This window comes from Macadamia integrifolia, chromosome 12 (assembly GCF_013358625.1).
Source record: "Macadamia integrifolia cultivar HAES 741 chromosome 12, SCU_Mint_v3, whole genome shotgun sequence".
Classification (NCBI taxonomy): Eukaryota; Viridiplantae; Streptophyta; class Magnoliopsida; order Proteales; family Proteaceae; genus Macadamia; species Macadamia integrifolia.
The window spans coordinates 10168040-10186526 of record NC_056568.1 but is presented as its reverse complement, the minus strand read 5'-3'; the positions used below and the strand labels follow the sequence as shown (position 1 = coordinate 10186526).

Genomic DNA, 18487 nt, shown 5'->3' with positions numbered 1-18487 from the left:
CAACGTCTTCATTCAATAATCAAAATTACTCTAAGTCTTCAATCGATTACAGCCAATATATAAGAAAATAGGAACATGAAATTAGAAACTTAACTGAAATGGAAACTAGCCTAAACTAGGAAATAACCATAAAAGGAAACCAATGCAAGGAAATAAATCCTAACTCCTACATTCAAATCTGGAAAATAAGTGGCATGAAATAAAATACTAAATAACTACTAATTTTATTTCCAACCCTTGTTGGACCAAAACCCTGGGCTGGACTGGTTCTTCTTGGCTCTTGGCTTCCAAAGCCGGTCATACTGGTCCAACCAGGTAATGGCAGCCGTATCTGCATCATTTTGGCTTGCAAAGAATCAAAGAGGTTAATTCAGTCAGTATTCTCAAGCTGATCTGGATGCTTGTGGCTGAGAAAAAATAGTCTTCGGGTCGACTTGGTCTTCTATTTGGATTGCTTCTTCCATCTCTGATGATTCCCGAGTCTAGTGCAAGATTTTGAAGCTTAGGCCTATTGCTCTTGGGGCCATCTCTAGTCAAATTGATGACGGCACGTCCACCTTCCTTTGGTTTGATCATTGACGCCCTATGGGAGTTCTCCTTCACTTAGTTGATGCTAGGGATATTTACAGTTCTGGCCTTCCCAAGCAGTCTATGGTTATAGACATCATTAGTCATGACATTTGGGCCCCCTTGCCTCCTTCCTCTCCCCTGCTATTTGCTGTTTGGAATGTCTTTCCTTCCATTTCTAGAAGGCCTCATGGCGGGGTAGATAATGTTGTATGATTTGCATCTTCTTCGGGCCCATATAGTCAAGGTGTCGCCTTAAATTTTGCCCCCTTGACCGCATTGGTTCGCCTTGGCTCCGTGACAATTCGGCGTATTCAGCTCCAAAGTGGCTTGGGACTTCATTCGATCTTGTGGCCCCTTGTCACCTTGGTGCAAGTTAGTTTGGTTCGAGTGTGACATTCCTCATCACAATTTCATTGTCTGGCGGACCCTCTCCAACTACCTTCCAAAGAAGTCTTTTTTCATTCACCGTCAGATTCCAGTCCCTCCTTGCTGCCTCTGTTGGAATTCCTTAGAGGATGTGGACCATCTCTTTTTCGCTTTCCCTTTTTCCTCTTCTATTTGGAAAGGGCTCTTGGCACAATGTTGGCCAAGAAGTCGAAGAATTCTTCCATTCGCAAGGGAATGGATCTGGCTGGATTTGTCCTTTGCCTGTAAATCTTCCTGTGATGTGGTAGATAAATCTTGGCTTTGGGGGCCACTATTAACCATATTGGATGGAGCGTAATCTTAGGAAATGGTCCCCCAATTGTAGATTTCTAGATCTATCCTGCAAGTTTGGGACTCCATCTCTTTTGATGTCAAGAGAAAGCTAGCTATGCTCTCCTTTAGTTGTTTTGATTCCACATTCATTTTTGAAAATGTTGCACCATTACTTAAATGGCTATAAATCATGTCAGCATGAATGTCATAATCTTTATTTTCAACTTTTCTATTTCAATCCAAAATGCAATCACTTCACCAAATAATTTGTCTGACTATCAGCCTTCTCTTTTTGTGAAAGACTTATATTTAGTTAATATTTGTTGCAGGCAATGAAAGTCGTAAATATGGTGAAACTCAAAGAGGAAGTCGATTATGAAAGTTTATGTCGGAAACTTGAGAATCAGGTTGACTATCTCACAGCAGAAATTGAGAAGCTTCAAAAGTTACGAAATGATGACAAGAAGGAAATGGAAAAAAATCTCAACGAGTGTCAAAACTCCTTTGCTGAAGCAGAAAAGACTATAACTGCAAGGTCTGAGGTAATTTTTATCTTCTCATTTTGGAAAATGAACTGTACTGCCAAGTTTTGAAGTAATGACACGTAGTGCCTAGTTTTTTACTATGTTAAAAAATAATCATTTTGTACTTAATATTGTTATTAGTAGTCTATTATATTGTTTGATTAAGATCTTTCATTTCACCTGCACCATTTGCTACAAATATTTATCATTTAAAAACTAGATCTTGCTTGCAGTTGTTAAAAGATGAGAATACTCTTTTGGAATCAGAGATCAGAAGTTTGTTGGAAGAATTGAAGCTTCAGAAAGAACGTAATGATTTAATGTCTGCTAAAGCTGCTCGCCTGGAAATGAGTTTAAATCAGTGCAAGGTTTTTCTCTATCTTTTTTCCTTTTTTGGTAGAGTTTTCTCTATCTTAAAATGATGCTACCTGTTCTGTCTTAATTGCATATTTGCGTTATGCCATTCATGCATTCAAATTTCAATGACTTGAAATTTTTAGTTTATAAACTATAAGAGCGATTTTTAGTATGCAATTTTTAGTGGAGCAACTTTCTATTTTGTTAATTGTGGTATATTAGAATATATCTTAGGCTAAGCAGCTAAACTAGTGAAGGTAAAATAACTGGAAAAGTGTATTCCTTTTGTTGAGTTTAGCGCTAGGCGCTAATCATAAGCAGCGACAGGGCCAATAGGGGCATTTATGTCCTATCGGCCCCATATCTCTGTGATTAGGTTTTTCTTCTTTATGAGGGTATTTTTGTACTTTTCTTCAGCATCATTTAATATAAGTTTTGAGGCATAACCTGCTATCATACTATTCTGGTCTGATCGCAGGTCACTCCTCTCTTTTGGGAGTCTCTTTCGATCGCACCTCTCTCTCTCTCTTCTCTCCCCTTTTCTTCTTCTCTTCTCTTCTTTCCTCTCTTTCTCTGTTTTGATTACAGGTTTCTGGGATTGTAACATGGTATCAGAGCCTCTATGATCAAGCCTAAGGTTTATACATTCCTCTCTGTTGACTTCATTCTTCCGCTAACCTCTCTGGTGTGCAGCCGCCTACTGCTGCATTTATTATGGCTTAAATCACATGTGTGTTAGATAATGTCTCTTTACTCATTTTATTAATTGACAATCGAAGACTGATTTTTGATAGGGTTTTTTATACCTCATCGATTTTTGCCCCATGGTCTGTAACCTTAAACTCTACAGTTGATTGTTTGTTTGGTGATGACTATGGAGAGATTAGGTCTTGATAATATGGCTCTGTAATAGAATCCCCCGTTCTATGGTATTATATAGATCTGCATACAGGTGATTGTTTGTTTGCCTCTACATCAACAATCCTTTATTTTCTATTTTTTTTTTCCTCATGGCTGAGACCAAAACTACCACTGCTACATCTTCCTTAGACAATGTGAATGTCTAGATTACCTCTATCAAGCTCAAAGGAAGTTTGAACTACCTACTTTGGCTCAATCTGTGAAGGTTTATCTACTGACCAAGGATAAACTTCAATATACTACCTCTGATTCTCCCCAGTCGTCTGATAATGGATATAATGACTAGATGAAGGACAATGCATTAATCTTGATCTGGTTGTGGAATAGTATGGAACCAGATGTCATCAATGCCATATTCCACACTACTGCAAAGGGAGTATGGAATGACTTGAAGGAAATATACTCTTAGGAAAAGAACATGATCCGTGTTTATGATATTTATGAGAAGTTATTCCAGTTTTGCCAGTCTCATAGATCTCTTCCAGAGTACTATAGTGCTTTCAGGGTCATGGTTGAAGAACTCAATGTTTTCCAGCCCTTGACCACAGACATTGACAAATTGAAGGCTCAATGCAATGGGTTTTTTGTTTTCACATTTTTTACTGGGTTGAATAATGATTTGAAGGCAGTGAAGGGCCATCTACTTGCAGGCGATATTGTTCCTACTCTGAATGACACTTATTCACGACTGCAGCGTATTACTTCATCCACTAAACCTAATCAGTCTTCCAAAGACAATTCTGCCTTCCTTGCCAACCGTGGACGTGGTCGCAGTCTTGGGTCGGCTGGTCGAGGCTCTAGTGGACAGCCGTCTAATCGTGCATCTTGTCAGTGCACTTACTGTGGGAAGTCCAACCATACTGTCGAGACTTGCTGGGCAAAGCATGGCAAGCCAGAGTGGGCCACCCAGTTAGTCAATCATGCAGTGTCAGACGATGGTATTGACACAGTGTCTTCCACTGATACTAAGCCGATAACTTCCTCAGGAGATTCGTTTACCAGTCTGCGTGATGACATCAATCAGTTGCTCCGACGCTTGCACACTCTCGAGGCATCCTCTAATACATCCAATGGAGGGTTTACATCCGTTACCACCCTAGCTCATGTAGGTACCTCAGCCCTTCTTACCACTACTTCTACCCCCTGGATCATTGATTCAGGTGCTTCTGCCCATATGACTGATAAATCATCACTTTTTAAAACCTTTTCTTCTAATACCAATTCTACATCTGTTATTCTTGCCAACGGTGCTTCCACACCGTTTCTAGGCCAGGGTACTGTCTCACCTACATCCTCACTGAATTTATCTTCTGTGTTACATGTACCACAATTTCCATTAAGTCTTCTTTCTGTGAGCCAATTAAATAGGTCATTAAATTGCTCAGTAACCTTCTTTCCCTCTTACTGTGTTTTTCAGGATCTTCACATGAGGAAGACAATTGGTGGAGGGCGTGAAAAAGATGGTTTATATTATCTTAACTGTTGCTCTCCTGCTTCTTCTGATGCTACTGCTGTTGGGGATGTGACTCCTTTCCAATGGCACTGTCGTTTAGGACATTTGTCTTTGTCTAGGTTGAAACTTTTATTTCCTAGTTTTAAGTCTGTGCTTAGGTTAGAATGTGAGGCCTGTGAGTTGGGAAAACATCACCATATGTCCTTCCCATCTCGCTATGTGTCTCATAGTGTGTCTTTATTTTCTTTAGTCCATTCTGATGTATGGGGTCCTTGCAGAGTTAGTAATAGATTTGGTTTTCGCTATTTTGTGACCTTTGTGGATGATCATTCTCGGCTTGCATGGTTGTACATGTTAAAGGACAGATCTGAATTTTTATCTGTGTTCCAGAAATTTTATAATAAAATAAAAACTTAGTTTGGCATTTTAATTAAGATTTTTTTATCTGATAATGCTTTAGAATATGCCCAAAATGATATTTCTGATTTTTGTGCCAACCGTGGAATGATACACCAAACTAGTTGTGCCTATACCCCATAGCAAAATGGGGTAGCAGAGCGCAAGAACTGGCATCTCCTCAAGGTAGCTCGAGCTATTATGATACATATGCATGACTGCATATCACTTGATTAATCGCATGCCTTCTTCAGTTCTCTCAGATAGGTCTCCTTTTTCTATTATGTTTCCTACCTTGCCGAGTTTTCCTGTTCCTCCTCGAGTCTTTGGGTGTGTGTTGTCTATAATTTGCATGCACAAGTAGATAAATTATCTTCTCAGTCTACGGAGTACATTTTTTTGGGTTATTCACGTACTCAGAAAGGGTACAAGTGCTATGATCCTATTACTCATAGGAACTTTGTTAGTGCCGATGTGACTTTTTTTTAAGGCACATCATTTTTTCCTCCTCAGGTGTCTCTGTCTAGTATGGAGTGGACTTCTTCATCTCCTCCACCCATTCATTCTCTCATTCCCTTTCCTGATGTTCCTAGTGCTAGAGTGACTCACCTCCTTTGCAGGTTTATTAGCGCAAGAAGAAGGTTGGACAGCTGAGTTTAGATACCAATACTCCAGATGATTCACTTCCTCCATTGCCGCCTTCCTCTGGTGAAGCTCCTCCTTCTCCTCTGATGACTTACCAATTGCTCAAAGGAAAGGTACGCGCTCTTGCACTCAAAAATCTATGGTTGTGTATCCTATTGATAACTTTGTTTCCTTATCTCATCTTCCCTCGACCATCCATGGTCTTGCCCTGTCATTTTCTACTAACCCTATTCCCCGCACCTATAATGATGCCCTACATATCCTAGGATGGAAAGCTGCCATGGATGTAGAAGTGGATGCTCTCTTGAGTCGTGGTATTTGGAGTCTGGTAGATTTACCTCCTGGTAAGGATTTGGTGAAGTGTCGCTAGGTGTACACTGTTAAGTATCACTTTGATGGCTCTGTTGAGCGGTTGAAAGCCCGTCTAGTTGCCAAGGGGTATACTCAGACATATGGTGTTGATTATTTTGAGACCTCCCCGGTTGCTAGATTGAACTCTGTTCGTCTACTTATTTCTCTTGCTGTCAACTTTGATTGGCCCTTATTTCAGTTGGACATCAAGAATGCCTTCTTATATGGTGACCTATAGGAAGAGGTGTATATGGAGCAACCTCCTGGTTATGTTGCTCAGGGGGAGAATAAAGGTCGTGCGTGTCACTTCTACAAGGCTATCTATGGACTTAAACAGTCCCCTCGGGCATGGTTTGACAAGTTCAGTACTACCATAGTAACTTGTAGATTTTCCAGTGTTATTCTGATAATTTTGTCGTTGTTCGTCGCAGAGGTGATAAAATGGTGGTATTGGTAGTTTATGTTGATGATATTATTCTTACTAGTAATGATGAGGCAGGAATTTCTGAAGTGAAGGCTTATCTATAGTAACACTTTCAGACCAAGGACTTGGGCTAACTTCACTATTTTCTTGGGATTGAAGTGATCCGATGCAAGAAGGGGATCAGTCTGTCTCAAAGGAAATATGTGTTGGACATTTTATCTGACACTGGTATGCTTGCATCCAGACCTGTTGATATCCTTATGGATCCTCACCAAAAGTTTGGGGTTAATGATGGCGAACCTCTCTAGGATGTGCATCAGTTTATGAGTTTGATTGGCAAGCTGATTTATCTTATTGTGACTCGTCCTGACATCTCCTATGCTGTTGGAGTCCTTAGTCAGTTCATGCAGTTTTCTCAGAAAGCACATTGGGACACAGCTGTTCATGTTCTTCACTACCTAAAGGGTGCTCCTAGAGAAGGGCTGATCTATCGTCCTAATCGGTATATGGAACTAATTGGCTATTTTGACGCTGATTGGGCCGGCTCTACTAGTGATCATAGGTCCACTACGGGTTATTGCACGTTTGTTGGAGATAATTTGGTTACATGGTGTAGTAAGAAGCAGACTACCATTGCCCGGTCTAGTGCAGAAGCAGAATATAGAGCTATAGCTCATACCACTGCTAAGTTGATGTGGCTACGGTCTTTACTCTTGGAGTTGGGGTTTCCAGTAACTAAGCCTATGAAGATGTATTGTGACAACCAAGCTGTGGTGTACATTGCTAGCAATCCGGTCTTCCACGAGAGGAACAAGCACATCGAGGTGGACTGCCACTTCATTCGTGATGCTGTTCTGAAAAAGCTGATTGAGACCCTATTTGTTCCTTCATCAAATCAATTGCCTGACATGTTCACTAAGTCTCTGTTTGCTCCTAGTTTTCGTAATGGTTGTACCAAGCTAAGCATGGGTGATGTGTATGCTCTAGCTTGAGGGGGAGTGTTGAGTTTAGCGTTAGGCGCTAATCCTAAACAGCGACAGGGCCGATAGGGGTATTTATGTCATATCGGCCCCATATCTCTATGATTAGGTTTTTCTTCTTTATGGGGGTATTTTTGTACTTTTCTTCAGCACCATTTAATTTAAGTTTTGAGGCATGACCTTTGATCATACTATTCTGGTCTGATCGCAGGTCACCCCTCTCTTTTGGGAGTCTCTTTCGATCGCATCTCTCTCTCTCTCTTCTCTCCCCTTTTCTTCTTCTCTTCTTTCCTCTCTTTCTCTGTTTTGAATCTTTTGATTACATGTTTCTGGGATTGTAACACCTTTTAGCTTGTGTGGGTCTCTAGGAATTTAAATGGGTAATAGAGTCATGTGTCTTGTTTGGAGCAATTGAGAAACCACTCAAAGTCCTATTTTCTTTCTATGCTTGACTTGTTGAACTCTTAAGTTTCTATCCCCTTTGAGCTCTTTCATAAGGAGTTTTATGAATTAAAGGAAGCTGTAGTGGAGCTAATATGGAAGGAGAAAGGGTTTCTTGTGTCAGTCATCCTAATTTCTAATCGATAGTCTGAGTGGAAGACTTTGCCTCAACTTCTAAAAGATCAATTTTTCTCTTTCCTTGTCTTCTACAGGCCAATAAGTAATCCAGTAGTAAGGTCTCTTCATAATATTTTCTGCATTTTTCTCGAGATTTCTTTCTTATATTTTATCATTGTAGATGATCCAGACATTGCTATTTATTTATTAATTGATTTGTTTGATAAATAGACTTCATATCTATCTTCTGCAGTTTTTTGTTTTGTACTTCCCCTTTCCATTGCTGATACTACTCCCACAACAGAACCAGCAATCCATATAAGCTTCTTGTAGATGATTCATTTTTCACATTTATCTTTGTTTCCAACATATGAAAACATAGTTTTTAAGGCGCTGGTAAGGCGACGCGGTCTAGAGATGGTAAGGCAGTGTTCCGCCTTACGTGAAGTGGCTCCTTTTTTTTTTTTAAACACATTTTAAAATTACTTGATGAAGATTCCAAATATAGATTTTTTATTGGTAGGTGTATGATTTTGTTAATACTTGAGATGTATGAGATCAACTTTACTCCACCAAAAATAACCAAAACAAACAATACAAAAACACAATTCACAAACAGGGTTTGGATTTGTCAAGGATTTTAAGAAAGGGCTTTGAGAAGGAATCAAGGAACAAGGAAGAACCACTGATCTAGGCGACCATTTTGCTCCGGGCAGCAGTGAGTTTGCTTCGGCAGTGGTGAGCTTCATTCTTCTTTGACAAGAGCAGAAATATAGTGGATGACCTTAGGGCTTAGGCACTCATTTTGGCATCATAGTGGTAAGTATAATAAATACTTGCATTTTTTATGTCTTCTTTTCTTTATATTTATAATTTTGTTTCATAATTATGTATTTATATTATATGTTAATATGTTATGATGATTGATGATTGATGATTGAATATTGATGATTGATGATTGATGATTGATGATTGATGAAGATGAACTTAGTTTATTCACTTTATCGATTGTTTTCTTGATGAATATCTTACATTGGTATGAATATGAACTTTTAATATTTATTTAACATATGAGTAATAGGATTCAATTAGGATTTTAGCCAAATAGATTGATTTTATAAAAAAATTACATAGGAACGCTTTAGTCAATAAGGCAACGCTTTATACCCGCCTTATCGCTAAGGCGTTCCGAAAGACCCTCAAACGCCTCCGTCGCCTTACCGCCTTAAAAACTATGTATGAAAAGATTGTGAGCTTATAACGGAGTTTGTTGTTGTTGGTAGAAAAATGAAGTGGAAGATTTTACGTATCAAAAGGCACTTATGGACACTACTCATGTGTATGAGAAGAAAATTTCAGAGTTGATGGGGCAACTAGAAGATGAACATGCCCGTTCTGAAAGCGCTCATGAACAATTGGATACAACAAAAAAAGTCGTAAGTGATTACCAGAAGACAATTCAGGTTTAAATTTATGTTATGTTTAAATTCAATTCAGGTTAACTTTATATTATTGTTTAATTTCAATTATACTTGATTTTTCTTGTACACCTTGCATTTCAAATATAGCTTAATTACCAAATATGTGTCATTTTAATTGTCCTATTCTTAAGCTGCATGGCCTCTATAGGGACATTTCATTCTCTCTCACCAAATACCTTAAGGTATGAAGAGATAAACAAAACCTTCATTAGGAGGGAAGTTGGTGTATTCATGGTTCGGATGGATGCAGAACTTTCCATGCATTATCTTTTTCCTTCACAACCTGACCTTGGTTATCTTTTGCTTTTTATGGCTTTATTGTTGTAATCAATTCCTGATTGCATTCAGATTTCTTTTCAACTTTTGCATTTTTTAAGAAGACACATGCAGGGTTTGAAGTTCTGGTGAAGTTTTGAAGTTTCCCTTTTATATGGAGGATGAGATAAAATAACATGGGAAAACAAAAATTCCGTAATTTCATGAAATTGTCTTAAGATTTGAGCAATGTTTTGTTAATAACAAAATCTTTTTGTCTTTCTCTGTTAAAAATCCAAGCAGTGAGTCAGTGACAAGAGTCTGGAAATTGGTTATTCTTTCATTAGAGAATTTAAATTGAACTAAAACCGATCCCATACATTTCTCTAAGTATAGTTTTTAGTTTGTTGATTTGAGAGAAGCAACAAACTATACTTCTTTGTAGTTTAGTATTTTTTTAATATTTCGAAGAATTATTGCAGATATATATATATATATATAAGCAGATATATTTTGAGGTACGTAATGGCTAGAATTACATTTCCTTGTTCCATGATTTTTTTTTGCATGAAAGACTTTAGTTTCAGCACAGATGGAGTTGGCAATATAAAGTTTTGAAAACCCTGTAAAAAATCGAAACTTATTAAACATAAATCGATGGCTGAAAATGCAAGGTGAAAATACCAATGCATGGGAGGTTTTAAGATTAAATTCGAGTTTGAAATTTGACATGTGGCCCATCCAGACCAGTTACAATATCCAGCAGTTAGAACTGCTGCATTACCCTTTTGTGTGGTACAATAGGTGGACCATCCATAGATTCCATAGTGGACATGCTGTCCAGGAAAACTTTACCACTATGATATTTTATTGATATAAATACCAATAAATGTTTGTGTATGTGTGTGTGTGTGAAGCAAAGTACTTATGCATGTTTGGTAGCCATTCATTTATTAATGTGTATTAACTTAATGAAATTATGCCATGTTTAGTATATAAATTACAAAAATAGAAAATGTTTTAAAAATTAAATTAACATAACATCATAAATAATTACAATTTAGGATATGGTCATATAAATGCATAACCTCATCATCATTGGCCATGAGACTTCTTTGATATTGTATGTTTAATACATAGTATACAATGATTTCTCTGAATGTCAGCACTACTTCCATAGTTCCATGAATATAAGCCTGATTTTTTAACATGACGACCTAGACCTAGTATTTTAGTTATGTGGTGACGCAGCACTATGATCACCTAGCTCATCATAGAGATGGCAATTTCAAGCCGGTTTGTGACACCTTATATTGAGGAACTCTGATGCAAGACTTTTATTATCTACCTTGCATGGCAAGGTATATTCAAGTCATTACTCATCCCTTGTTTTCACATTTCTTCATATTTTTTTATTTTATACCTTAGGGTAAACAATTAAGCAAGTCTTAACATTCCCTTGAGTTCTCAATTAAATGTCCCCCCCCCCCACCACCATCATTTCCAAATGCTTTTGTGGTGCATCATTTTAGAATATTATACTAAATTTTGTGGAAATTTTCTAATTCTGGTGGAGAACTTACTAGTGATACCAAAAGTTGAACCTGCAGGAGTTGGTCATTTTTTTACCATCCCTCTTCTATTTTCAGTATGATAATATCTTTTCTTTCCTGGTATTTATGTTTCTGTAGTTTCTCTAGAGGTAACTTTTGATCTGCAATGATCCTTTATTTATCCAAAGTAAACATACTTTCAGATTGAAGGGCAAAAGGAGATTGACGAGCTTAGGATGAAGTTGCAAGAAATGTATAAACTACATGAGAAGACAGTAAATGAATTTCAATCTTTGAGAACAGAAAATGAGGAACTACTATCAGAGAAGGTCCGACTGAGAACTCTCTCTCTCTCTCTCTCTCTCTCCTCCCCCCGCCCCCAAAAAAAAAAAATTTTTCAATTTTCATCTGATGCACTCTTTTGGAGCATTTCAATGAAATTTCATGAGGTGGAAAACTTATAATTGGTACCCGACAGGTCGATCTTCAAGAGTTAATCAATTTTACCACCTCTCTATTATCCTCAGTTTTCAGAGCACACAAAATGATAATATCTGCTATCTTTCCTTTTTTTTTCGCTAAAAATTCATTGTATTAAAAGAAGGAGAAAAAGAGTATACAAAAACAATAACACATTTGGATTCTGGAAAATTCTACTCCACCTTCGGCATTGCCATCAGCAGAGAAAGAACTCACAACAGAAACCAAATCACAAAAATTGGAAATAAAAAACAGAATACATTAAAAGAAGCGGTATCTAGGCCGGGATTGACCATCCACTTCCAACTCTATAGCAATCAGCGCAGGCCAGGATTGGATAGGAGAAGAAACTTCGAATTTTGCTGCTGTTTTTGCCAAGAAATCAGCCACAGGATTTGCTTCCCGCATACAGTGAGTGATTTTCCAGGTAAGAGAGTTCAAATAGGAGGTTAAACTCATCCACCTCTGAAGACAAACCCAAGGGATTCTTCCCTTAGATATAAGTAAAACTACAGCTACTGAGTCACACTCAATCCACAAATGAGTAATACCCATATCTCTTGCAAATTCCAGCCCAGTAATAACAGCTATCATCTCGGCTTCAAAATTTGTGTGGACACCAAGAAAAGTTCTGAAAGACTGTAATATTTCTGAATTTTCATTCCGAAATACTCCACCCACACCTGCTTTTCCTGGATTTCCCAAAGAGCAACCATCTGAGTTTAGCTTCACCCATCCCCTTTGGGGAGGACACCAAAAGATTTCCATTACCTTTCTTGGTTTGTATCGCACCCTAGAGATCCCCAATCGTTTGGCACACAGTAGGGAGCTAAATGAGAGAGGGGACCCTGTAGCAGCAGTCATCTGGAGGCTGATTTCACTTTTAATCATAGCAAAACAGTGTCTAGATGATTTGGAGACCCCCTCAAAAATTCTTGCATTCCTTTCCTGCCATATGACACTAGGAACCAGAGAGAAACCAGTAATCCACACCTTTTTAAAATGGAGATTCTTTGCTGTTTGTTTCCACCATGCAATAAAAGAAAGCATGTCCATATAAGGTTTCCATTGCACATCGAAGCCTTCACAGAAAGCTCTCCACAAACTACGAGCAAATTCACAGTTATAAAATAAGTGAGACATTGATTCTTCATCTTTACCACACAAACTGCACCGGGAAGCCATTTGCACTCCACGACGAGACACATTTTCATCTGTTGGTAATCTATTTTGAACTAACCGCCAAGCAAAAACAGCTTGTCTTGGTTGGTTAGATGAGTTCCATATAAGAGAAAACCAACTCACTTTCTGATTTTTTTCTCTATTTTCTTCCCAGGCAGATTTAATAGAGAAGATACCTGAAGAGGTCAATCGCCAAAGACATTGGTCGTTCACACCTTGGATGTGAATACGTTTAGCTTTCTCCCAAATTTTAGCAAGTAAAACCGACTCCACATGAGGGAGGTCCCAGGCGGCTTGGCATATGAAATCAGAAACTTTTTCTTTTACATCTAAGAAAAAAACAGGGTCCAAGTTTGTCTTCTCAGCGATAGATTGATTGTCAATCCATCTATCTAACCAAAAATCAATTTTTTCCCCATTTCCCAGAATCCATTGCTCGTTCTTCGCGACGAAACTCCAAACTCTTTTCAAGCCCGGCCATATAGATGAAGACTTATATCCCCTTCGCAGCGAACCATCTTCCTTGATAAAACGTTCCCTGAAGAATCTGCTCAGAAGAGAATCCTCATGTTTGATTTGCCAAGCCAGTTTACATAAACAAACAAAATTCACTTCTCTCATCCTTCTAATTCCCAGACCCCCTTCCTTTTTAGGCTTGCACACCCCTTCCCATTTCATAACAATCTTTTTTGCCACTTCCATATCACCTGACCAAATAAAATTCCTCATCCACCGTTCCACCACCTTAATAGTTCCATCCGGCCACCAGTACACAGAGAAATTGTGTATGGGAATACCAGAAATAACTGACTTAACCAATTCAATTCTCCCAGCCATAGAAAGAATTTTGCCCTTCCACCCTGCCAACCGACCCTTTATCTTATCCAGAAGAGGAAGCAAATGACTATTCTTCACTCTGCCTTTAAAAATCTCCACCCCCAAATATTTTGTAGGAAGATCAGCCGCGGCAATGCCCAGAAAATCACTAATAAAATGACTTCTATGAGGGGCAATCTTCCCAAAAAATATTTTACTTTTTTCCAAGTTTATTTTCTGCCCTGAAAAAGACTGATACTTGGATAAAAACTCATGAAGATGCTTCACGTACCTAGCTGACCCATTCATAAAGATGAAAATATCATCTGCAAAAAGTAAATGGGAAGGAGTAATTGCTCCTCTGGGGCCTGGGAGAGCTTTCATCTTCCTTTTCAGAATCAAGTTCTTCAGCCCCCTACAAAGAACTTCCTCTGCCAGAATAAAAAGGATTGGGGAAATAGGGTCTCCTTGCCTGAGACCACGCTCCACACCAAAAAAACCCACTGGACCTCCATTTAGCAAAATTGAAATCCTTGTTGAGAGCATCATCTGGTGAATTTTGTTGATCCAATTGGGTGAGAAACCAAATTTCTTCAAGGTTGCAAAGAGGAATTCCCAAGACAGAGAATCATAGGCTTTCTGCACATCTAGCTTTAGACCCATACCTCCACCTCGAACAGATGAGTGCATCAGGTTTGCCAACTCTGAAGCAAGGCTTATATTTTCTGAAATAATTTTACCCCTCTGGAAGGCACCTTGTTCTTCTGAGATTAATCTTGGGAGAAAGAGAGATAATCTGGAAGCAGCAATTTTGGACAAAACTTTGCAGAAAAAGTTTCCCATACATATGGGACGAAAATTATCCAAAGAAGAAGCACCATCAGCTTTAGGGATAAGGGTTAGGAAACAATTATTTACCCCCTTAGGAATTTTCCCTACTAAAAGGAAAGAGAAAACAGCCCTACAGAAATCATTTTCCACAATATCCCAACAACTTCTGAAAAACTGACCTGGAAAGCCGTCAGGTCCCGGAGAACTGTCCGCATCCAGATCCCATATCGCCATCTTTATTTCTTCCCTTGAGGGAACAGCATCCAAGAAAGCATTGTCTTCATTAGAAATGAGAGTCGGAATCTGGTCAAGTAACTCATAGTGTGGTTCTACAGGATTTTCAGAGTGAAAATTCTTGTAAAAGTCCACAATATAGTTGGCCAAATCTAATTGATCAGAAATCCAAGAACCATCTTCACGACGTAACATACTAATCTGATTTCTTGATCTTCTAATCTTCACTGAAAGATGGAAAAATTTTGTGTTCCGATCGCCTTCTTTCAACCAACGTAATTTAGCCTTCTCAGACCACAGTTTTTCTTGCATCTTACTAGCATTTAAAAGGGCTGTTTTTGCATCAGCTTCTTCATTAAAGAGTGCATCCGACATTCCTGAAACCTCAATAATATCCTGCACTCTTTTTAGGTCTGAAGTAGCTTTTTTTACTTCCTCATTTAGATTAGGAAATCTTTCTTTTGCCCAAGCTTTTAGCACCCCTTTAACCACCTTCAATTTCTGCGCCAAGATATAAATGGGGCAGCCACCCACCTGTTGGGACCAGGCTTGCTTCACCACCAACTGAAAGCTATCATCTTCCATCCAAAAATTATGAAATCGAAACGGAATGTTGCTAGGCTTTTGGATCACGTTTGAATGGATCAAGATGGGAGTGTGATCAGATGCAGTGCAGCTTATAACTCTTTGAGAAATATTTTTGAATTCATCAATCCATAACTCATTATGAAAGCTTCTATCCAAAACAGCCATGACATTACCCCTTCTACGATTATTTGACCAAGTATACTTTTTACCCTGTGAAGGGGTAGAAATAAGCATACAAGAATCCACCATTGCTTGGAACTCTGCTGCCGATCCAACATTAAAATTCCCCGGGCCTTTTTTCTCATTAGAGAACAGCGTCGCATTAAAATCGCCAACAACAAGCAGAGGGAGAGAAGCTGCTGAAACAGCCGCCAATTCCGACCACAAATCTCTACGCTCAATTTTAAAGCAACTAGCATGAATAAAGGACAAAAGCAGTTTTTTCCCTTGCCAGTCGACCTCAATAGAGAGCTGTTGATCCGACATTGAGACAATGGAAGGGTGCCTCAGACCACGTTTCCAAATTATCCACAGGTTAGACAACCTTTCATGGCGGATATTATGGATAAACTCTGCCGAATATCCCAATTTATTAAAAAATAAAACAGGGAATTTACTCACCTGAACCATTGGTTCAGCCAAACACAGAATATCTGGAGAATACTCTGAAATAAGAGATTGTAAAAATCTCTTACCAACCTCCTTCTTCACACCACGAATATTCCAGAAAAGAACACGCATGATCAACTTGTTGAGTCCGCGATCTTGTCAAATATAGATGTCTGACCTCCTCCTTTTTTCTTCTTCCCCTTTTTTTCTCCCACTGTTTTACCCTGCTCACCTAGCAAAACAGCTCTATCCACTGCCTGAGCTCCCATCACAGCAATCTCCCTTCTACTAATTGTAGAGGTAGGGGCCGGACCATGCCCAGAGGAAGAAATCCGACCGCCCCTGCTCGTCAGGCCGCCTCGACTGGATCCCTGAATCAGTCCCGTTCTCTTTGTGCGCGATGACATTCTCACAGGACCCTGCGACACCCTCGCCAAAGAGACTTCCTGCTGAGAAGTATCCACTGTATCATAGACTGGGGAAGATCGGACCTGATATGGTCCACTCTCTTTTGAACCAGAATCCTGGTCTGAATCAGATTCTAATTCTGATTCAGAACCAGAATTAGACCCCTCCATGTCATCACTAGATTCCTTCTCTGATTCAACTCTCTCCTGCGCTAATCCCACATTTTCCAAAATAGGGAGATTTGTATTAGCCAAATTCAAATTAATTTGAATCTCACCTTCTTCTAAATTTGGAAGTTGAGAAGAGATATTATTTTGTGATTGTCCAGCAGATCCGTTTCCCTCTTCAATAGGTAATTTGCCTTTATTGTTCAAAATCTGATTTTGGAGAGGCAGATTTGAAAATTTTCTTTCCAAAGAAGATCCAGAGATACCCAACGAGTCACCCCTGTCCGAGTCAACTCCGTCTTCCTCGTATACCGCACCTGGTACCTTTACATTGTCACGAGCACTTTGCTTTTCATCCTCCATCTTTTTGAGTCGACAATTATTTACTTGATGACCCATCCGCTTACAGAAACCACACTTTGCACAATTATCTTCATATATTACTCGCTGACGAAAGCCAAAAATCTTAGTAGTACCTGGTTCGAATCTCTCTACCTGAACCTCCTCAACCCGAGTAGCAGCTTCCGAGCTATCAACTTCAACCAGCACTCGGGCAAAATATCCCAAAATTCCTTGCCTAGTATGATTATCCAGGGTAACTGGACGTCCCACCGCCTTCGCAATGGAGAGAAGGACATTATCATGCCAATATTCCAAGGGAAGGTCTGGGAAACGAACCCACACGAGTTTCGTAAAGGAATTTTTCTCATGGATGTTAAAATCCGGTCTCCAGTGTTGAAGCCGAATTAACTGTCCACGCACACGCAAAGGGGTTCTTTTCCAAATAGCCGCCTTATCGCCCTCACATCGAAATTGAAAAATGACATAGCCTTTTCCCAGAGGGTGCATCACAACCCCTTGACTCAATTTCCAGTTATCTCTTGCCTCTTGACGTAAATCATCCAAAGATAGAAGACGAAAATTTACACGGCCTATTAGAGCAAACCTGAAATTCTGTCTCTTTGCTTCATAATCATTCTGTGGTATGACGATCCTTGTAATATTCCCTGCTTGAATCGGCTCTGGGAGTGAATCAATTGCAGGCCATGAGGCGAGACCTACCGCCCTTGCATAAGAACGAGTAGGTGCATTCACCTCCGGCCCCTGAGGAGGGGGTCCTCGATCCAAAGCCTCACGATCACCATTATCCATATCATCACCTTCAGAGCGCCTCTCTTCCATCAGAGAAATACCGCCATTAACGTTTCTGTCTTCTACCTTCAATCTCTCCGGTTGCTTACCCAACCTTTTCCAGAAATGGTTTTTGTCGTTTCTGCTATTTCTAGACACAAAAACATGGAAGAAACAAAATTAAACGGGCCCTCCTCAAACAAACACACTAGCCATCATGGTAGACTCTTCCTATTATTTAGTCTACTTTATTCAAGGGAGAGTACGTATATGATTTTTTTAAGAAATGACACCGTAATAGTTAATAGTAAAAATACAAAACTATTTAAAATTGTCTAAGCATTATGGATATTCTTATTAGGCTTAGACAAATAAGTTATGGTGTCGACTACCAATAACTAGTAGTGAAACAATAGTGAAGTCGGTTGCTTTGAATTAGCTAGTCAGGCAAGTATTGTCAGTGATCGATCGCCAACTGCAAAAATCCAAGACATGAGTTAATTTCCAATGATGGAAAATGGTTCTAGTAACACATCTTGACGTAGACAGCATCAAAGTGAGACGAAGTTTTCAATGCCATTGGTCAAGGAGAGAAGCCAAACAATTGAATTGCAAACTGAGTAGACCCGGTTCCTCGAAAAACAACTAACAAAAAAAGGAAAAGGGGCTGATCAGGTTGCATCGAGGGCATAATTGAGAAAATACAGAACAATTGGTCCAGTTGAAAAGCATCAGGAAAAAATTTGCAATCGATTTACTCAAGGGATGAAAGGATACTAAGTACAGTAGAAAATCCAATCTTATCCTAATTATAAATTATGAATGATATGTCTGATGATTGTAGAATAAGATTCCATAATCTCGATCACCACCC

At 39.1% G+C, this 18487-nt stretch overlaps 1 protein-coding gene across 1 annotated transcript in view; it reads left to right on the top strand.

Annotated features, from left to right (window-relative positions):
• The window catches only part of LOC122057745 (kinesin-like protein KIN-UC), a 69703-nt gene that overhangs the window by 24824 nt on the left and 26392 nt on the right, over positions 1 to 18487 (top strand). Inside the window, 4 exon segments of the mRNA XM_042619976.1 lie at positions 1599 to 1811; positions 2027 to 2161; positions 9162 to 9314; positions 11371 to 11496. Of these exon segments, the coding sequence (XP_042475910.1) occupies positions 1599 to 1811; positions 2027 to 2161; positions 9162 to 9314; positions 11371 to 11496 (627 nt within the window).